Source organism: Crocodylus siamensis, chromosome 5, assembly GCF_052110815.1.
Source record: "Crocodylus siamensis isolate JL-2025a chromosome 5, ASM5211081v1, whole genome shotgun sequence".
NCBI lineage: Eukaryota > Metazoa > Chordata > Crocodylia > Crocodylidae > Crocodylus > Crocodylus siamensis.
Genome location: NC_143399.1, coordinates 36,999,438 through 37,022,197, shown reverse-complemented (window position 1 = coordinate 37,022,197; position 22,760 = coordinate 36,999,438). Strand labels below are relative to the sequence as shown.

General features: G+C 41.4%; 1 protein-coding gene across 1 annotated transcript in view; it reads right to left on the bottom strand.

The window, feature by feature from the left end:
• The window catches only part of LOC149863729 (uncharacterized), an 80,468-nt gene that overhangs the window by 21,367 nt on the left and 36,341 nt on the right, over positions 1-22,760 (bottom strand). The window contains exons 22-41 of the mRNA XM_090050075.1: positions 22,474-22,515; positions 18,514-18,546; positions 17,493-17,528; positions 13,553-13,594; positions 12,511-12,552; positions 11,205-11,234; positions 10,985-11,029; positions 8,793-8,831; positions 8,222-8,263; positions 6,786-6,827; positions 5,646-5,687; positions 5,129-5,170; positions 4,729-4,770; positions 3,848-3,889; positions 3,225-3,263; positions 2,716-2,754; positions 2,127-2,159; positions 1,784-1,822; positions 1,080-1,109; positions 215-256 (exon numbers count right to left, since the gene is read on the bottom strand). Coding sequence (XP_089906201.1) covers positions 215-256; positions 1,080-1,109; positions 1,784-1,822; positions 2,127-2,159; positions 2,716-2,754; positions 3,225-3,263; positions 3,848-3,889; positions 4,729-4,770; positions 5,129-5,170; positions 5,646-5,687; positions 6,786-6,827; positions 8,222-8,263; positions 8,793-8,831; positions 10,985-11,029; positions 11,205-11,234; positions 12,511-12,552; positions 13,553-13,594; positions 17,493-17,528; positions 18,514-18,546; positions 22,474-22,515 — 783 coding nt within the window. The remainder of the gene's footprint in view (positions 1-214; positions 257-1,079; positions 1,110-1,783; positions 1,823-2,126; positions 2,160-2,715; positions 2,755-3,224; positions 3,264-3,847; positions 3,890-4,728; positions 4,771-5,128; positions 5,171-5,645; positions 5,688-6,785; positions 6,828-8,221; positions 8,264-8,792; positions 8,832-10,984; positions 11,030-11,204; positions 11,235-12,510; positions 12,553-13,552; positions 13,595-17,492; positions 17,529-18,513; positions 18,547-22,473; positions 22,516-22,760) is intronic.

The window sequence follows — 22,760 nt, the reverse complement described above, 5'->3', positions numbered from 1 at the left end:
TCCTAAGAATCCTTGCCTCTCACATGGACAGTATTTCAAACAGAAGAGGGAACTGAATGTTAAGAAGCTCACAAGCTTCATCCCAAGCAGTTCTTTCTTTGTAAATGGAAGTAGACTCTAGAAGACCTGGTTCATTGAGCATGATTTTACTTTCTGAAGCTCTTTAAAATGCAGCCTGAGGCAAAACACAGAAAGACATATGGAAATTGCTTACCCCTGATGAGGGGTGACTTCTGAGTAGAGTATGAGATTCATGCTGAAAAAGAAAAATATGATAAAATAATGTAACCATCTCTTCCCACCAGACAAAAAAATAAAATTCCCACTTCTCACCACTCCCCATTCTAATATTTTCAGAGACAAATGCCATGATTCTGACTTAATATCTGCTCCATTTACCAAGACTGGCATGAGGTCCATGAATATTACCTGTATTATATACAGGTATTATATATATTACCTGTGTAACCATGGCTGATTAGAGGGTACTAGTATTAGAAACTTAAGGAAAGCCCTAAGTGGGGACTTTTCCTGTTTTACATTACAGTTCTGATTGTCCAAAGCCTTGTAGTAGTTAGCACTTACTGCCCTATTTTACAGTCTTTTCTTTAGTCACTTTGTTGAGGTGTATTGTATCAGCAGAAATGGCAAGGGAGGTGAGGTAAATTAGTCTGCTCCCAGACAGATTTTCATGCTTGGGCAAACCACGGAGTTGACACTGCACATTCTTTGGCATGAGTTACAATTTTTTGGCAAAACCAAGCACTTGGTGAAATCAGGTCTGTTCTTGCAGGGAAAGACACTGCTCCTCAAGTATTATATGAAAACCAGAATCGGTCGACTGCTATGCTGCATGATAAATTAAGCATAACTCTTACTGTGTGAATCAGCAAAGGTACACCCCTCTCCAAACACTTAATAATGTGAAATATCTATTTTCATCTCAAGCAATATAAAGCTGGCCACAGGGACATTTAGGCTGAAAAGACTATTGCACAAAAATAAATGGATCTGATCATGTTAACATGGATAATTGACAAAAAAGGAAATATGTCCATGCAGGGAGCTAAAACACTTACTGAACTCTCTTTAGAGGATGCACATTCTTCCTGTAAAAGAAACAGGAAAGGGTTATTGTCTTAATTACAAATGAGAGACCTCCTCAGTTATCCAACAGAGCCCACATCCCTGATATTGCCACTCTATCATCATAACTAAAATGCAACCTGATGAAGCTCGATCAAACCAGAAGTTAGATTTCTGGATCCCACTACTGCTGCTGGGAGGTTGTTCCAGAACTTCACCTGTCTGATGGTTAGAATCCCTTTTCTAATTTCCAACTCCAAATGTATTATAAAAGGTCTTAGAGCAAAACACAGGTTCAGGAGTGTTGACTATTTACTAACCAAGATATGCTTTCTTTGGAAAAGATCTGTTTGCCTGGGAATAGGCAATGTTTTTTAATGGTGATGATACTATGATAGGTATAATTTCCAAAAAGTGAGAAATCATATGTTTCCATTTAAAGGATCCTGTTCCATTTCCTGAACAGTTTGATGAAGGGACCCTTCTCAATGCTAAAAATAAAAGTTTAGTTTTCAGTTCACTTTATTTTATAATCTTTTTCTATGGAAAATTTCAAAGATGATTTCTGTAAAACTAAAGCTGTGTTGGAAATTCAGATGTTCATTTACTTCCATGAACCAGTAAAGTGTCAGATTTACATTTAAGGGGAATACTACGGAAGAACTTTAAACACAAATCTTGTGAGAAGAATTCTTACCTCATCACTGGACTGACTGTCTCCTGAAACAGAGGAAGCCTAGAGAAGAGGCAAAATCAGTTATTTTTGTGTCAGAGGGTTTCTTTGTATCAAGGCGTGTTGGAAGGGAAGACACTTTCTTACTGTCTTTTGTGCAATGAAAGACCAACAAAACCTGAACCAGCTCTCAAGCTTACACATGTTTTTCAGCCCTTCCATACTCCTGGAAATGAGAATCTAAAATGAATTATTTAAACATGGATTTTTTTTCTTTTTCTTCCTCATCCAGCTAAAACTCTAATTTTCTAGCCTTGGGGGGAAAAAACCAACCAAACAAGAAACACTCTGAATGGGGAATGCTTACCTGCCCAGCAGAATGACTGCCTCCTGAGGAACCCTGTAAAAGATGAGAAACCAGTTGCTTAAGTGTGAAAGTACTTTTTGAAATCAAAGTCATGCTTCAACAGCAAAAATAAAGGCAGGGTTATAGTATCAGTAAGCAAATATATGCTGACATGTGCTTTGATCATTAAAAATATCCTGAAGCCTGAGCTGCTGCAGCTTCACAGCTATCTTTACTTGTGCTAACACCATTAAAGACTAAAGATCACAAAATTCTGCCTACCTGTGTTGCAGTCATTTCTTCATTTTACTGCTTAAGCATACCCCACCCCAACTATAACGGAAACAATTACTTTCTTTTTCATTAGTCTTCTTTAAATCAAGGCTTATTTGATGGAAGAGCCCCTACTCTTTATCCTTTTTTTAAAAACTTATTTGTCTGTGTTAAAAATGATGGAGAGTTAATATTATATTGTCTCCATTGATTCTACATTGCTATTCTGTGAAGTTTCTTGAAAGAAATCTAAGCTAGATACCTCTATATTCCTTTAGTTCTATATTTCAGTGAAAAGTCCAGTTTTGGATCAATATGGTGGAAATTTTGTGCTTACCTGTCCACCAGACTGACTGCCTTCAGAGGAAGAAGAACTCTGTAAAGGATGGAAAACTAGTTACTTTTATATCAAAGGGCATCTTGAAACCAAAGTGTATATATAAATTACAAAATGATTGTGGAAATCTAACATCATAACCAAACACATGACCCATTTTTATACACAGTTGACCATTGTTCTTTTCAGGGAAAAGATATTAATTGGGTTGAAATCATTGGGCATCTTTACATATGCTCTGGGGTGATTAATTAGAGTGGCTCTCAGGACCCGCTCTAATTAAGATGCCCACAGCATCTTGTGTATTCAGTGTTCTGAGATTCAAAATGGTGGTGCAGGTGCTTTAACTACAGCTCATTCAACAAGCTTTAGTTAAAGCATCCCGGTGCCATTTTGAAATGCAGGGATGCTGAATACATGGGATGCCAAGGCTACTAGAGCGTTCTATTAGACCGCGCTGAAGCAGGTGTTGGGCATGTGTGTAAGTGCCCAAGATGAGGAGTTCTTACCCTTTCAACAGACTGAATGCCTCCTGAGGAAGATGAACCCTGCAAAAAAAAGGTAAACCAATTAATTCAAAGACTGTTTAAATAACATAGTTTTTTGTTTATTTTTCTTTTTGTTGGGAAGAATAGATTAGAGTGACTTCTCTAGTCCAGGGGTGCTCTACCCTCAGGCTGTGAGCCAGATCCAGCCACCACCACTGTGTCACAGGTCCATGGGGAGTTCTGTGGGCTGTGACCCTGTGTGCTAGATTGGACATGCCAGGGCAGTGTCAGACCCAATCCTGACCTGAGGGGATGGAGGATGGCAAGGGCCCCTGAAGCCCAATCCTGGCACACAGGATTGGGAGGAGACAGCGCAGGGCTCCGAAAGCCTGATCTTAGCATGCAGGACGAGGTGGAGGAAGTGTGGGTTCCCTGGGGTCCAATCCTGGAATGTGGGATGGGTGAAAGCAACGTGGGGCCCCCCAATATTTTATCTAGTAACAAGAAAACTAAGATAACTATGGAGACAAAATGACCAACTCATTCTACATTACAACAGATTGATTTTGATCTGAATTTGAAGATAAAGGATAGAGTCAGAAAGCAGAAAACTGATCTTCATACAGAGGAGAAAGGGCATATACCTTATCATCAGACTGGTTTGAGCTCTGTGGGGAAGGTCCATCCTGCAGAGAAAACAAAGAACAGTTACAGTTTTGCAGATGAGCTACTTTAACAGGATAGGTCCTACACTAAGCTGCTAGGTAGAAAAGCAGACTAGAAAATGGGCCACAGTACAAGAAAACTGACCTGCAGCTTCATACCTGTCTTTTACTGATCAGTTCATTGGGGGTCAGTTCTTAAAAAGGAAGCAAATGTATTTTTACCTGTCCAAAAGATTCACTGGTGGAAGATTCATAAAAGAGAAAAGATTAAAATTTGGCTCCTAAAATCAGGGTGTGTTTGCATTCAGTTTTCAGAACACACAGGGCTAAGTGTCATTTTTCTGTGAAAGATTTCATTTTACAGAATGGTATTCCTAGATGAAAATAACCCATGGTTTTCTGTGGAGTATATGTACACTGTAGGTGAAATTAAAAATTCAGAAACTAAAGTGAATGGAAGATTTGGGTCTTGTCTAGACGCCAAGCTGTACTAATTTAATTTAAATTACTATTAAAACCATTTTAATTAAGGTGATGCACTGGAGAGAATGCATCTTTTCTGATCAACATTTAGTAATAACCATGATTTAGAATTGGTTTTTGGCTTCTAATGAAGTGAACAGAGTATCTAGGGGCCGTTTAGCTCTGAGAAAGATTACCCAGTTAGCCAGAAGATCCACCACTACTGTATGTGGAAGTTTAATTCTGTATTTAAATTCATCTGGTGCAATGGGGAAAATGCATTTTTCCTGATCAAAATTCAATAATAGACACCATTTAGCATTGCCCATTGGCTTTCAATACAGTGGACACAGTAACTAGGATACTGGGGGCATTTAACTCTGAGAAAACATGTTCACCTGGCCAGAAGAGCCATTGCTGCTGTATGTGGAAGTTCCAGCCTGTATACAACAAGAAAATGGTTTTATATTTTTATATGAACTTCTTGCTATACAGTAATCTTTCAGGAAAACAAACTGTCCTGTTCTTAGGTGCCTGACAAGAATGAAGGACAACAGACAAGATAGTATATCCACTTTGCTTTTCATATCAGTACCCCAAACTACAGAATATCTAATATTTCATGGGAGTATCAAAACCAGTCATCTTATATGTAATTGTATGTATAGAAAGACCCTGAAATGAGTCATATTGCTTTTCAGCAAGTTTTCATCCCTCACTAGTGCATCTGGTCCACATATGCACTTAAAAGAAACGTTTAGTTAACACTCTAAATACACAAAAGAAAGAAATGGTTACCTGGACAGGGCTTCTACTGTCACCAGGGCAAACACAGCCTCCCTGAAAATAAGAAACTAGTTATTATCTTATAAAAGTTCTCTTTAGATGCACTGCTGTCTCAGAGGTAGAACTGAGGTTGGGGAAAGTTTGCGACATCCCAGAGTGACTGAGACCTTTGTGTTAGAGCACAGTAAGTAGGCAACACAACCTGATAATGTTTAATTTTGGGGACACATAAGGGTCATGTGGATAATGAATTCTTAGGGCAGCAGGGAATCAGAGTAAAGGGTATTACATTTTGTTCCATCAGTTAAAACTATTGTACATCTGTATATAAATGTAGCAGCCTTGAGATTTGATCCAGTAGTGTCATTTTGGATAAACAAATAATAAAACAGCATTTCTTCAAGAATAACTTGGTACATAACGCTTCAAAACCCTTATACCAGAATTAGTGGACCTTATTTCTGATTCTTGTGTGTTCTTGCTAGAAAGCATTTGGGAGAAGATTAGCTATAATGGAGAAAGTTCTTACTTGGCCCCTGGAACTGTCACTGTGTGCAATAAATGATCCATCCTATAAAGAAACCAGAGATTTTTTTGATGAAAAGACTTATTCAAATGCCTAATGATATGTAACTGCTTGATGAAGTATCACAGACTCTATATTATTTCTCTCCACCAAACAACACCAGTAGATATCTCTTTCTTTCAATGGCGGCCAAAATTGGGTCACGTACTCTGATGAAGTCAGTTTAGCGGCTGGAAATGATCCATACAGACATGGTTTTGGGGAACCTTAGTGAGGAATGAGACGCTCACAGGAGCCTAGAGATGTGATGGTAAGACTGACCTAAACTGAGTTTTTTGTGACAGGGACCATCTTAGTTTCGTGTGTACAATATCTGGTCCATAGGGGCCCTGGATCCTTGACTGGGACCTTCAGGCATTGTAACAATGTGAAACAGAAATAAATCAACATGCCACATCAGGTCAGATGATTTCAAATAACTTCAGTTTTTATATCATTATGTTAATAAAATTGCAAAAACCCACCCACTGCAACTAAGGGACTTACTTTCTGATGCATATGTGTTCACTTACAAAGATAAATCGTGTGAGCAACTCCTAACTACAGAGGAATAGAGGTGCTTATCTGATCACTGACTTTGCCACTACTATAGAAGAAAATTCATTCTATAAAGAACACTAGAAGCCAATTATTTCCTTGTAAAAAGGCTTCTGCAAAACACCAGGTTTCATGAACCTTCCCTACATATCTGCCAAAGGCAGTGAAGCAGCACAAGAGATAAGGCTTAATTCTCCATTGTTTTGTAACTCTGTCATACACAACTCTAAAAAGTAAGAGTACAGTATGTAGAAAATGTTATTGGACTAGAATAGCAGTCTTTTACAGCTGTTTGAAATATGTCCAAAGTATGACACACATTCTGAAAGGTAACTTCATTCTGAAAACGTCTGCTATTAACTGGTGTCTTAACTGCCAGAGTTTAAGAAATCAAATGAAAATGGATATTTTTATTCTAGGTTATGAACAAATATTGTTTTTCTTTTGAATTTTTGAATAAAGAGAAAACAATGTGTGAAATTTAAATGGCTATTTACTGAACATCTTTAGGTGATGAGATTTTAACTACAGAAGAAATCACATTACCTGAGTATTTTTATCGCGGCTGTTTGATGTAGCAGGTTCATTCTGTAAGGGAACCAGAAATAAGCCATTTTTCTTTGTATAGCAATAGATTAAATAATACAGTTCTACAGGATAGAGTTAGATATCCCTGCAAATGGAGTACCAGTGGAGCCAAATTATCACTCCTGTTGGCTAGAAGTACACATAGGCAAAGGGACTTCTTGTTTCTCTATGTTTATACACACAAGATATTTAGTCTAGAAAGAACTTGTAGCAGGAAATGCTCCATTAAATTGTACTGGACAAGTTTTGTTGCTGCTTTGTGTTCTGCCTGCCCTGGCTCTTGCTCTTAAAAGAGTAGCAGCCAGCTTAAGAGCAATGCTGTGGTGCTGCTCTTGCTGCTGGGGCACAGACTCTGTATGGGGATGATTTTGGCACCCCTCCAAGTTCGTGTCTGGCACTGGTACCCCTCTTGCCCACCCCTAGTTTTACTACTGATAAAAAGCTATCTTCTGAATCTTCTTTGGTTTAACAGGGAGGTTGCCAGTCAAGGAGGCAAGTAGACCCATAACCAATAGCATTTATTTTTAGAAAGTCTTTCCTAGTCAGTTGAAAAGCCTCATCTCCTCTTAGGCTAAGGACAGAGATTACACATAAACTGATATAAATGATCAGAAACAGGTTCAAATCTGTAACACAACAGAAGCTCAGTCATGGTCGACTGGTGCCTCCCAAGTCTGGTGGATGGGGTAGGGTGTCCCCCAGCAGCCAATCACCAATTGGGGTGGGGGGTCCCCTAGTGGCTGATCACCAAGTCAGCAGCTAAACTTCCAGTTTTACAGCTGGCGCTTCCAGGAGGTGCATGGCTGATCTCAGGGGTGCACTCCCTATGCCCCTACGTGTTGCCAAAGAGCTCAGTTCACATAAAACACTTTCAAAATGGCTGAAACCAGTTTAAGAGAAATCTGGATGGATGTAGTATCAGACTTAACTGATTTAGGTTAAATCAGTTTATTGAACTTCTTCTCAAGATCCCTTTCAGATTCAAGTTAACTCACAGCCCCCCAGCATCCCAAGGATGCCTTGCACATTCCTGACAAGCAATGTGGGTAGGGTGGGCAGGCTAGCCTTGGCCCAACCTGTCTGTTCCAGCTGAGCATGGAGGGATGCTTTAACACCCCTTGGCATCTGGCCTGGGCCACTGCAGGCATGTGGCTGCACTTCTGGAATCAAAAAGTGAATGTCTGTTCACTTGCTTATTGGTTCAATCTACACAGCTTAAACTAACCTACAAAGATCGAATCGATTCACCCTGGGGCTTTTTGAATAACTGTACCTAGCCTTCAAGTGAAGATCAGTTCTTAGTTTTGCAAATAACATACCAACTACCTCTAATATTAGCAATATTGCAGCTAACTCAGGGGAAAATTCTGGAAAGAATGATAGGCATTGCTTACCTGTTCACTGAGACTTCTAATGTGCAGAACATGGGATAGATCCTGTGAAAAAAATATTAGCTATTAGTGGGAGAAGTGTTTGACATGTATACTCAGGAATGAGGATTTACATGGATTATATTTTTTTTATGACACCAAGAGTTCTTTGGCTCCACGAATTAAATATTAATACATAAACAAACAAACAAACAAATAAAATAATTAATACATGATTATAATACAAGAGATTATTAGTTCATAAATATTTATGCATTAAAGCACCGATTAGAGACCAGTCAGAGCCCATCTTAATGTTTGCCACCAACTGTTAGCACACTAAATTCTGATTTCAATGATATCCTGTTCCTATATTCAGCTCAGAGGATGACAGTTAATTTCAGTATAGTCCACAAATCCAACAAGATACCTCTGACAAGAAATAGATGCTGAAGGTATCTGACACTCCACAGGAAGACTGTAGCACCATATAAACTAGGGCTTTTTTTTTTTTTTTTTAACCAAGAGTAAACTAAATGTTCATTTTCTTGTAAGGGCCAAACCCTTATATACAGTGGAGAAAAAGTGCACTTACGCGAGCAACAACCTTGCTGTTTCCACAACCAGAGGAACTCTGCAAAGGAATCAGAAAACCATTCTTGTATTGTAGAACCGTATGTCCAAATAAAGTACTTTCAAGAAAATATGCCTATCTGGACTTAGCTACCCTAAGGAATGTGGGACCATGGGAAATACATACTGTTCTTTTTGATAACATTTAATGAGACCACTCTTTGGAAAGCTATTATATGAAGGTTTATTTGGCAGTAAAAAAAATGAACTGGTCATGAACAGGTTCAGTTCATAGCTTATAACATGAGAAGTAAGTGACATTTACCTATTGAAAATATTATCTTTGTTTGAACAGGAATTCAAATACAAACCAATCTATTTCCTCCTATGGAATTAATACAGTTTGTACCTGTTCATTTCATATATGTAGAAGCCTGTTAAAGAGGGATTTTAAGGAAAGATGAGGTAGCTACAGTTTCCCCTCTTCAAAGCCAATTTGTTTTACAAATCAGTCCAAGATAGTAGAAACACAAAAAGCTGAGTTATGGGGCATGTCTGTATTATAAGTGTATTAAAGGTGTGGCTGAAGTTCAGGAAAGATATGCCCAAGCTGGCTTTAAAGCAGTTTAGGCTAGGCAAAAAAGTGATATTCAGGATCCCAGATGGGCTTTTCAGTTTACAGTTTGCTCTCTGCATTTCTGTGGCAATACTGTTACTGGCCCCACAGAACAACTTCCTTTAAAAGTAACTGGAATATGAGCTGTAGCCACACTTTTGAATGTAATGTAGACAAACCCAAAGAACACCTACAAATATCTTAGAAATATCTACAAGGCAGAGCAAAAAGATATATATGAAAAAAGCATTTTTCAGTTTTTTGTTCTTCCTGCTTCTAAATCTCACTTCTTAGGTCAACATATAAGTAACTGAGATTAAAAGGTAGCAGTGGATCTAATGAAGTAAGAGGATTAGTAGTGCTAAGAACTGAAGCTAAAAAAGCCCAAGTTGAGGGTAGAAAGTTGCTCTAGACCTGTGAGAGTAAAACATTAGAGACTATAAGCAAATATGAAAAAATTTCTAAAGCACAAACTAGAAGTAATGAGATGTTCCTTTAATTCACACAAAAACATTGTGTGGGGGCAGATTCTTGCTAGATTTACCCAGGGTGTAATTTATGAATCCCCTGAGCATTAGGAGAAATATGGCCAAAGAAGAACTACTAATTAAAAGCACATCAAAAAATGGCATATGTGGAGATTTAAATTAATGTGAATACTGGCCGACATAAAACTTGGTAGTGGCTATATACTGTAGGCATATGGTTAATTAGTTCCTAGAGAAGTATTTAATCAGAGGTCATGGATTTATGTATGTATTTAATGTGTAGTACCATAAAAATATTGTACAGTAATGAGTATCTGTGCAGCAGCATTAGCAGCTGACTGAAGGCTATCAACTGAAATCACTATAACTTGAAATTTAAATCTTCCATATAACTATCAATTGCACTGGAAAAAACCTATATGCCATTAGCGGACTTAGTTCTGATATTTAAGTGTTCCTCAGTAGAAGAATTAAATGCTGTAGAAAAAAGAAAGCATGCTGACTTGACCATTAGACTTAGATGTAGAGCCACTCTGGAAACAAGACAAATGTTTCCATATTTAAAGGCCTTATTTTAATAGAAGTTACATAAACCTGCTTATATTTATGTAGGTAAATAGCAAAGAGACTATATACTCAGGGTCTGCTTATCCACTGCTTTCATCTTAGTATATCAGTAAAAATAAAATAGGCATTAAACTCGGTTAGGATTGTCTACTCACTTTGCACATACAGTGCCACTGCATTCTTTTTAATTGGGGTTTTATTTGATCAAGGTTAAATAAATGGAAAAGATCACAAAAGAAGTGTTGCCTTAAGTAAAATATTGTATAAATTCCAGTAAAAATGGAAATATTTTCATGAAGGTTGTAAAACAGTTTTTACTTGAAACTTAAACTTCCCCTATAGTGTTATCATTGACAACAGTGCACTTACTAGGGTGCAAGGAAAAAAAAAGTGATAATACTTATGGAAAAGAGAAAAGTTAGCCACAGTTTCCACAGCTGAATGAAAACAAAAAATTAGATAAGCCTTTAGAATGACACATATGTTAGTATGTATTTACTAAGAGACAAACTGACACAAAAACTCAGGAAAAAGTGTACTCACTTCACCACAAGAACTACTACTGCTGCCTGAGTTGCTCTGTGAATCCTGGAAAGAGGCCAGAAATCAGTTATTTGCTACATAATAATTATTCTATAACTATTGCATTAATTTTATTCTATAAAAGGGATTAAATACAATGGACAAAGTCCTAGCTCCGTAACTCGCTACCATGACCAGAAGTAAAATAAGACCTTAAAATGGGAAAGAACAAGCCACTTACCTGGCTACCAGAGTTTTGTGAGGATCCACCCTGTTAAGAAAACAAAAAAATCCAGACATTATTTTAGTAATAGCACTATCCACCTGCCTTGGATTGGAGGCCATACAGCTGGCTTAACCAGGTGCAGGAATTGTTTCTGCATAAAGAAGAACTTCATATTTGAGGGCCTGAGTCAAAAGTTGGAGTTGGAAAGAATATCTATGCAACAGCCATCATGCATAGCTTTAACTTTCTAATCTGTTGTGAAGTAAGACAGTAAGAAGAAAAATAAAGAGGTGCTTGCTTGGTTAGAACGAAAGTTGTGTGTGGATAATGATCCATCCTGTAAAAAAGATTAAGGGAGAAAAGCTTCATTTTAAGATTGTCTGACTGCAAATTCTTTGTTATAGGAAACATGGACTAATTGGAGGCTAAATCATGCAGATATGATTTCTGATTTAGTAAAAATATTGGATAACAAAATGCTGGTGAGCAGCAAATGCTCATTTTTAAATGATGAACATTGTATGTTCTGGTTGGAACAGTCTCTAAAGAAAAATATATTTTTTTTCCAGGGAAAATCCATCTTACATGGATGGTATTGACAATGGAACACTGCACAGGTCCTCCTGTGCCGTTAAGATAGTTAACAGACACGAATTATTAATTATGTAAGGTTTAAGGATGGGGAGTTTAAGAAATGGCCACATACAAAGGATCCAATATATTCACATTCCTTAGTAGGGAATCTCAGCTAAAAGAGAAATATGTCCTGAGAATGCCGTTATAATGTATAACTGCTTCTACTTGGGTCATGTCCTGGGAAACATTTATTTATTAGATCATGAAACTTATTATTTTATCAGATTTTTAAGATGCAAAATTCAAATATTTCCTCCAGGCTCAGGAAAAAAAATAGTTTTGTATGGTAAGAAAACTGCAAATGAATTGGATTAGACACAAGTGTTAAGCTACAGGTATAGTAAAATTATCATGTTTATCAGATTGCTGATGCCCATAACTAATCAGAGAAACAGATTTGAATCTTCTGTGCCTGCTGCCATCAGAGACAATGCCACAACTCCATTTATTACAGGATCAAGACCTTGTATTTTATTACTGCACATTGTGAGTTATTAACTACGTAGAATGCACTAACTGGCTGAGGGCATTCCCTATTAGTAGCTCTATATAATAGATTATAAAAACATGATTCTTCTAATATTCTATATAACTTCATAAAAATAAATTTGACTCATAAAAATGTTCATATATCAACTCATTGATACAACATGACTTATGAGAATAATGAGAATGGGATGATTACCTGGGGACAGCGGTTGCTGCTGTCTGAGTCAGAATTTCCATCCTGGAAAAAAAACCCCAAGAAGTTAATTTTCCTATAAAATAACCTGCATTCATATTACAAGGAAAGACATCAACTTATTCATATTGGGTCAGGGCACAGACAGATGCAATACTTATATTGCTATCAAAGGAAACTGTTACTGTACAACTTGCAAAACCATTTCAACTTTAAACCTGATTTCATCCAGGGTCAAAGTTAGGGCAGTTTACCTCACCTGTATCCCTAAAGGCCTATATAGAAGTTGTAGCATTTTGATTATAATAGTTACTACATGTTCCCCAGCAGCATCTCTTCCTCCGTTTTATTGTACCTAAACTGGACATTTGTTCATATCCTCAGTGAAAATAAATGGCCTGAGGAGGGTGGAAACTCTATTTTAACATCTTAGCACTCTGAGGTGCTAACCTACTTAATCATAGCTATGTAGCTGAGCATTTAGACTCAGCCCCTCTATGTAGTGATAGGCATTATAATTTAGAGAAACTCTCTTATTTAGAAGATTACAAAGGTTGAGAATTGGGAGATGGCCCCTGAATCTAATGAGTGAAAGACAGACCAAGGGTCTGCAGAGGTTGCCTGCTGCTCTTTAATTAAAGTTTTTGGTGAGTTATTTTTGTTCAGTGTATTCACGTATGTATAAAACCCAGTGACCACTACACCTTCTAAGTACAGGATGCGAGTACACCACTCTAGGCAGAATGCTAGGATAGAACTGTTCATCTGAGAAGATAATTACGCTCTCTTCCTTCCAAGCTCTGTAGAGAAAATACCGGTACCTATCATTCCTGTGGTCTTTGGATAAGACTACTGTACTTAGGATAAATAGCTAGTAATTTAATTCACCCTCCAATTTTTTAAATTGTATAATTTCATAAACAGAAAAACACAGTTCTTCAAATCAAGCTCCCAAATGGGCTGATTCTAATTTACATCAAAGTGTTCTATTACTAAGTAGCAAATCGTGAGATATTTCTAAAGGAAGTGGAGAAAAAGAACCTACATTTTGACAGCCACTGCTACCTTGGGAAGAGGATGAACCACTCTGGAAAAAAAAACAACACAAAAAAGTCTTAACATTTAATTCTTTTCAAATGTACTTACATAAATCCTATGAAGTTTTAGGAAAACACATAGAACTCTAAGAATCTAAGGACTAAAAGACTATACAGGTACTCTCTTTCCATTCCACTAGCGCTTAATATGGAATAATTAAATACTGGGTGATTTAAAAAATAAAGGGAATTAGATAAATTCAGAAAAAGAGTACGTTTCTCATTCAAGTATTCTGTTCATAATGTCCTACTGAATACACTGTGGGGTCCATATCAAGGTGTGAAAAAAATATTCTGAGACAAGGCTCTTATCTGGCCAGTAGAACCTGGTGAGTAAGAGGAGCGACCCTGTAAAGAAACCAGAAAGCTACAGACCTCTTCATCATCAACTTAGCCACAGAAGCTAAAGATAAAGAAACATTCCTGTTCTCTTTCATCTTTCTTTCCATTTATGGTGCTTTCTAGGTTATCTTCTCCTCTTTCCTGTCTAAACTTGATTCATAGGCAATTTCTGATCCCATCACTTATTCTACAATGTTATTACTTCTTCACTTATTTTGAAAGTCAACCCTGTGCTCATAATAAGTTGCTACTTCCCGCTTGTTAAAATATTCATTTTTCCTCAGTTAAATGTTTCTCAAAACTCATTTCCTTCTGTGAAATATTTATCACTAATCTCTATTCTGGCTCTAACTTCATGTCAATTATTAGAAACAATAATGCAATGAATTGTAGAGGATTTGGCCAACTCGTAGCAAGATGTTCTCTGTGAAAAATGCCCTTACTTGGTAACTAATCCCACTACTTTGTGATAACTTATCCTGCAAAGAAACCAGAAATGAATTCATTTGTTGTACTTCAACAGACACTTTTACAAGACCTGTGTTTCCAGGAAAGATATATATATCTGCATTTCCCTTACTGCTGCGGAGAACTGCAAGAGGATGCACACTTCAGTCTTTCCCTTTCTATCAATCTATCTATCTTTCAAAAAAGGAAAGATTTTATATTATATTTGGCAATCTAAAAATACAAGTCAGTTGGATGGTCCCTTTCTTTCTCCTGAATAATCTATGAGCTTCTTAGTCATCAACTTGAGCAGCATTTCTCATCTTTGCTTCTGTATTTCCTTTGCAATTTTCTGGAGATTTCTGCCCTCCTCACCACCTTGATTTTTAAGCATTTCCCATGGCCCTCATTTCAGCTTTCCTCTGAATTCCACTGTGTCTCATATCTGCTAGTGGCTTATTTCTTAGTTTTTTAGGGAATGAACAAACCTACTTCTCAGTTGCTTTAAAAGGGTAGGGGGAACTCTTGCTTAGGAGTGTTCAGCAGCTGTTAAAATCTAACTATTAGGTTTATATGATCTTGTAGCAATGCATATTAGCTAAATTGCTCTAATTTTGACCTTGGGTGAAGCAAAGTTAAAATCAGAGCAGTTTTGTTACACATATAATACTACACAATGATGCAGAGACAACAGTTGCATGAAAAAAGCTTATACCATCACCCTTTGATATCACTACAATTTTGCCTGTTTCATAGTTTCTAGGGTCGGAAGGGACCTGAGCAGATCATCTAGTCCGACCCCCTGCCATGGCAGGAAAGAATACTGGGGTCAAATGACCCCAGCAAGATGTTCATCTAACCTCCTCTTAAACACCCCCAGGGTAGGAGCCTGCACCACTTCTCTTGGAAGCTGGTTCCAGACCGTAGCCGCCCTGACTGTGAAGTAGCGCCTCCTGATATCTAGCCTAAATCTACCCCTCTGCCAGCTTGTGACCATTATTCCTGGTCACTCCTGGCGGTGCTCGGGGGAACAGTGACCCCCCAATGCCTGCTGGTCCCCCCTGACTAGTTTATAACAGGCCACTAGATCCCCCCTCAGCCTTCTCTTTTGGAGGCTGAACAGGTTCAGGTCACATAGCCTCTCCTCATAGGGCCTGCCCTGCTGTCCCCTGATCATATGAGTGGCCCTCCTCTGGACCCTCTCCATGCTGACCACATCCCTCTTGAAGTGCGGCGCCCAGAACTGGATGCAATACTTCAGCTGCGGCCTGACCAGTGCCGCATAGAGGGGGAGGATCACCTCCTTGGACCTGCTCGAGATGCAGCTGTGGATGCATGACAAGGTGCGGTTGGCCTTCCTAACTGCCTCCCCACACTGCCGGCCCATGTTCATCTTGGAGTCAATGATGACCCCCAGATCCCTTTCCGCCTCCGTGCTGACAAGAGGGGAGTTCCCTAACCTGTAGGTATGGTGCCGGTTGTTTCTCCCGAGGTGCATCACCTTGCACTTGTCTGTGTTGAAACCCATCCTATTCTTATCCGCCCACCCTTGTAACCTGTCTAGGTCTGATTGTAGCCTGTTGCATCCTTCCAATGTGCCCACATCCCCCCACATCTTAGTGTCATCAGCAAATTTGAACAGGGTGCTTTTTACCCCCTCGTCCAAATCACTGATGAAGATGTTGAACAGTGCGGGCCCGAGGACCGAGCCCTGCGGAACCCCACTGCCCACGTCCTTCCAGGTTGAGAAGGACCCATCCACTACCACCCTCTGGGTGCGGCCCTCCAGCCACTTGGTGACCCATTTGACTGTGTGGGTGTCTACACCACAGCCCCGCAGTTTCTTAATGAGAACGGGGTGGGAGACAGTGTCAAAGGCCTTCTGGAAGTCCAGAAAGACTATATCCACTGCTACCCCTGCATCTAATGATCTGGTGATCTGATCATAAAAGGCCACCAGGTTGGTCTGACAGGACCTGCCACTGATGAACCCGTGTTGGTTGCCCCTAAGCATGCAGTCCCCTGCTGGCCCCTCCTGGATGTGTGCCAGCATAATTTTCTCGAACAGCTTGCCTGGGATCGAGGTAAGACTAACCGGCCTATAGTTTCCCGGGTCCTCCTTCCTACCTTTTTTGAAGATGGGGACCACGTTGGCCCTCTTCCCGTCCTCCGGTACCTCACCAGAGCACCACAGGTACTCGTAAAGTTGTGCCAGGGGACTTGCAATGACCTCGGCCAGTTCCTTTAGAACTCTAGGGTGGAGATCATCCGGACCGGCTGACTTGAATACGTCCAACCCCTGCAGAAGGTCCCTAACTAAATCCTCACTAACCCGTGGCCCAGGTGTGCCTCCCCCAGGCCCGAGGGGGGCCCAGCAGGGAGGTGGCTGTCCTGGTCCCTACTTAGGAAGATGAAGGCAAAGAAATCGTTAAACATGTTAGCTTTGCCGTCTAGTGTGATGACCAAGTTTCCATGGCGTCCTGCAAGGGCCCCACATTACCCGGGACCTTCTTTTTACCCCCTACGTATTTAAAAAAGGACTTCTTATTGTCCTTAATCTGGGAAGCTAGCCCCAGTTCCATCTCTGCCTTGGCCTTCCTAACTACCCCCCTACATCCCTGAGCAACTACAGAATAGTCCTCCCTGGTGATGACCCCTTCTTTCCATTGGGTGTAAGCCTCCTTTTTAGCAAGGAGACATTCCCGGATGCTTTTGGTGAGCCACAGAGGCTTGTGTGCTCTCCTGCTCCCTTTGATCCTCGTTGGGATTACCTTCCTTTGGCCTTGGAGGATCATCTCCCCTTGGTCTCCTTATTTAAAGCATTCTTATGTTTCTTGTATGCCAAGAGGTTTTGTCTCTTCCCTTAGATACTTCCTTACATTTGAGGAGTTATTCAGCTGATAGCAAAGGGACACATTCTGATACTCACAAGAAGTAGCACCTGACTGCATGAATGGTTTTCTTGATTTCAGTAGTATCACTTGTAGGGTAAGGTGCTACCTCAGCATGAGAAAGGGAGGCACAATCAAGTGCACAGCAATGAGTTGTTTAGAATCAAGACTAAAAACAAATACATTCCTCAAGAGAATGAACTCTTACCTGGTTAGAAGAGTCCTGTGAGGAAGTGGACTGACTCTGTGAAGAATCCATAAATCAGTTATTTCCCTGGAAAATGTGCATGTAGATATGGGGTATGCACACAGGGTATGAAGGAGATAAAGAGTATGCTTTCTCCATTTTGTTCCCTCCACTCTGCCCCCTTGTACTATGGAAAGGTTTCATAGAATGCAAGTAGTAAAGAGGTATTGGGGGAACTGATGGGGGTCCCTGGAAATTTCTGCCACCACTAATGTCCTATTGTTTGTTCACTTTTCTTTCAATTCTCTGCTGCTCAGCAGCAGTTACTGCAGCATCACAGTGAAGGACCTTGTTGTGAGCTTACATTTTACAATTCATTTCAAACACTAAATTAATTTTATTATGGCTTCAGTGTGGCCACACTGCCAAGAAGCCAGCGTGCTCTCTGAGGACTTGGATCACTGCTGAAGTTACAGGCTGGGACTGAAGAGGGTAAACCTTGCTATTCCAAAGAGACAATGTTGGTGTGGGGGGAGAAGGTCCTTAGTGGGGAAGGAGAGGAAATCCTCAGGCATATTCTTCCTTCTGAGCCACTTTTGAGGGTGAGACAGACTGATCTGGAGCCACAATGTAATTAGGTTAAAGAAAGGCTGCTAATTAAGCTGGAGTAAAATTTTGAAAGTCCCTTTGCCTCTCTGAAAGTCAAAAGGACTTCAGTTCCAAAGTAGTCTAGGTGCTTTAGTTAATCTGAGTTGATGTCACTGAAAGGAGGTATGCAACAATGCATGTGGAATTCTTCAAACAAAATTTTGCAACAACAGAAAACTTCATGAAACCTGCACAAATTATTTGCGAATCAAGTCAATAGTTTTGATTGCAGCATTGTGATACAGCATGTAAAACAGAACACAATGGGCAAAAATGGACATGCCTATAACTTTTCCCTAAGGCAACAGGGATGCAACATAGACATACCAAATGTGTTCCACTACAAAGACCCAATTTGAGACAGATCTTAGTACTGCCAGAAAAGTTTGTTTACCTCATAACAGGAACTGCTGTCATATGGAGCACCCTGTAAAAAAAAAGAAAAGAAAAAAATTTCTTCCAAACAAGTTATTTTTCTTTCTGAAGTTTCTTGTATCTCCTCTTTTTTCCTCATTACTGACTTCACTATAGCTACTTCACCCTAGTTTAGCTTCATCCTTGAGTCCCTTTTCTTTCTTTCATATCCAGACTTTTGCCATTAAATTGCTCTGGGGCGTGTGCTGAGAGAGATGGGCGCACAGGTGGTTTTCTCTTCTATCCTGCCAGTGAGTGGACGAGGCAGACAGCATGAAACGTGCATCGTGGAGACCAACTGGCAGCTACAGGAATGGTGCTTCAAGGCGGGCTTTGGCTTCCTCGCCATGACTGGCACATCATGACGAGAGACATGCTTGGATGGGATGGGCTCCACCTTTCCCCTAAAGGTTAGCATGTGTTCTCTTCTAGGTTGGCGGACCTCCTCCAGCGGGTTTTAAACTAGGCTCATCGGGGGAAGGGGAAGATGAGGGCAGAGGAAACATCAGACTGCCAGACCAAACAGCACTCACAACTACAGCCCAGCCCAGCCCAACAAGCGAAATGAGCAAATGGGTAAGCAATGGGGGCCAGGGCAATGCTGGGGCTAGGGGGTCAGTACACACATCCACAGGAGGCCTCAAATGCCTCTACACAAATGCTCGTAGCATGGGAAACAAGCAGGAGGAACTCACCCTCCTGATGGCTGACACCAGCCCAGACATAGTGGGGATCACGGAAATGTGGTGGGACTCTACTCATGACTGGGTGGTGAATGTCAAGGGCTATAGGTTGTACCGGAGGGACAGGACAGGAAGGAGAGGTGGGGGCGTGGCACTCTATATCAAGGAGGAATACACATCCTTGCTAATTAGCAAGGTGTCAGAGGAGGGGCACTCTGAGGTGCTTTGGGTTAGAGTACAAGGCAGTTGAGGGGAGAGAGATTTAACGGTGGGGGTCTACTACAGACCTCCCAACCAGGGAGAAGAGCTTGACCAGGAATTCTTAGGTCAGCTCACAGAGGTAGTGAAGGCTAAAGACGTGGTAGTCATGGGGGACCTGAACTTCCTGGATATCTGCTGGGAGGAGCAGTCAGCCAGGTCTGACCACTCACACAGGTTCTTAGAGTGCAGGACCTCCATCTAACCCAGGAGGTGCCCAGCCCCACCAGGGGGGATGCCTTTTTGGACCTAGTGCTGGCCACGGGTGATGACCTGGTGAGGGGGCTGCAGGTGCTCGACCACCTGGGTGACAGCAATCATCGCCTGACGAAATTTACCATCCAGCGCAAGGTGGCAAAGGCATGCAGTAAGGCAGCAGCCCTAGACTTTAGGAGGGCAAACTTCAGCGAGCTAAGGAGGATAGTTGGGGATGCGCTGAGGTCCCAGAGGGGAGGGGAGCCAGATGTCCAAGGAGAGTGGTTGCTCCTTAAGGGGGCAATCCTCCAAGCACAAAGGAAGGTAATCCCAATGAGGATCAAAGGGAGGAGGAGGGCACACGAGCCTCCATAGCTCACCAAAACCATCCGGGAATGTCTCCTTGCTAAAAAGGAGGCGTATACCCAATGGAAAGAAGGGGTCATCACCAGGGATGACTATTCTGCAGTCGCTCGAGCTTGTAGGGGGACAGTTAGGAAGGCCAAGGCAGAGAAGGAATTAGGACTAGCTTCCCAGATTAAGGACAATAAGAAGTCCTTTTTTAAATACATTGGGGGCAAAAAGAAGGTCCCAGGTAACGTGGGGCCCTTGCAGGACGTGTTGGGAAATTTGGTCATCACACCAGATGACAAAGCTAACATGTTTAACGATTTCTTTGCCTCTGTCTTTCTAAGTAGGGACCAGAACAGCCACCTCCCTGCTGGGGCCCCCTTGGGCCCCAGGGGAGGCACGCCTGGGCCAAAGGTTAGCGTGGAACTAGTTAGGGGGCTCCTGGAGGGGCTGGATGTGTTTAAGTCATCTGGCCCGGACAAACTCCGCCCTAGAGTCCTAAAAGAATTGGCCGAGGTCATTGCAGGACCCCTGGCACGGCTCTATGAGCACTTGTGGTGCTCTGGTGTGGTCCCAGAGGACTGGAAGAGGGCCAACGTGGTTTCCATCTTCAAAAAGGGGAGGAAGGAGGACCCAGGAAACTATAGGCCAGTCAGTCTTACCTCGATCCTAGGCAAGCTGTTTGAGAAAATTATGCTGGCACACATCCACGAGGGGCCAGCTGGGGACTGCATGCTTAGGGGCAACCAATACGGGTTCATCAGTGGCAGGTCTTGTCAGACCAACCTGGTGGCCTTCTATGATCAGATTACCAGATCACTAGATGCAGGGGTAGCAGTGGACATAGTCTTCCTGGACTTTCGGAAGGCCTTCGACACTGTCTCTCACCCCGTTCTCATTAAGAAACTGGGGGACTGTAGTGTCAACGCCCACACAGTCAATTAGGTCACCAACTGGCTGGAGGGCTGCACCCAGAGGGTGGTAGTGGATGGGTCCTTCTCAACCTGGAGGGACGTGGGCAGTGGGGTTCCGCAGGGCTCGGTCCTCGGGCCCGCACTGTTCAACATCTTCATCAGTGATTTGGATGACGGGGTAAAAAGCACCCTGTTCAAATTTGCTGATGACACTAAGATGTGGGGGGATGTTGGCACACTAGAAGGAAGCATCAGGCTTCAATCAGACCTAGACAGGTTACAAGGGTGGGCGGATGTGAATAGGATGGGATTCAACACAGACAAGTGCAAGGTGATGCACCTGGGGAGGAACAACCGGCACCATACCTACAGGTTAGGGAACTCCCCTCTTGTCAGCACGGAGGCAGAAAAGGATCTTGGAGTCATCACTGACTCCAAGATGAACATGGGCCGGCAGTGTGGGGAGGCAGTTAGGAAGGCCAACCGTACCTTGTCATGCATCCACAGATGCATCTCAAGCAGGTCCAAGGAGGTGATCCTCCCCCTCTATGCGGCACTGGTCAGGCCACAGCTGGAGTACTGCATCCAGTTCTGGGTGCTGCACTTCAAGAGGGATGTGGTCAGCATGGAGAGGGTCCAGAGGAGGGCCACTTGCATGGTCAGGGGACAGCAGGGCAGGCCCTATGAGGAGAGGCTATGTGACCTGAACCTGTTCAGCCTCCAGAAGAGAAGGCTGAGGGGGGATCTAGTGGCCTGTTATAAATTAGTCAGGGGGGATCAGTGGGCACTGGGGGAGTCACTGTTCCCCCAAGCACTGCCAGGAGTGACCAGAAATAACGGTCACAAACTGGCAGAGGGCAGGTTTAGGCTAGATATCAGGAAGCACTACTTCAAGGTCAGGGTGGCTAGGATCTGGAACCAACTTCCAAGAGAGGTGGTCCTGGCTCCTACCCTGGGGGTTTTTAAGAGGAGGTTAGACGAACATCTTGCTGGGGTCGTTTGACCCCAGTATTATTTCCTGCCATGGCGGGGGGTCGGACTAGATGATCTGCTCAGGTCCCTTCCGACCCTAGAAACTATGAAACTATGAAATGACAGAATCCCTGGATCTTATTTGTTTTCACAGGAGAGTGAAATTCAAGTGAAGAATTAAACTACTGCTTAATCTTTCATCCTTTAGGCATTGGTTTATAAGACTCTCTCTAACTGTAGCTGTGCTAAATGAATTAACATTTAATAATAAAAAAAGTATTTGTTATAGGATTTGGAGTCAGAGAGAAACAGATTTCAAGGATCTTAAAGTTATATGCATATTGACCATTCTCACAGGAATGGGTCATTTCTTTTCCTCTTACTAGTATAATATCTTTTAGTGTAATAGCAAACATCTGGTTCTCTCCACTATACAATTCTGTCCATGCTAATGGAAACAAAAAGCACTTCAGTTACTGGGCATTATGCAGTTCATAGTAAACTGTTCTTTTAAAAAAGTAGGAAATTGGGAGGAATTTTCAAATATACTAGAAGGAAAGTTCTTACCTTTCCACACCCACTGCTACCACTTGAGGAAGACCCTCCCTGCTGGGGAAAAAAGAAAATCCAATAACTTATTTCCATTTTCAGGCCCAAAAATTAACTATAAAAGATTTGTTTGAAGGTAGCAGTTCTTCATGTTCTCTCTCTCCACAGTCATCCTAGGCTAAGGAAAGTTTGAACATGAAGGTGATCTTTCAAAATGAAGCAGAGAAGCAAATTTCTATTGCTCTATTAAAAAAAAATTAAATTCCAGTTACAAATTATAAACTTGGCAATTAAATCTCTGGAAA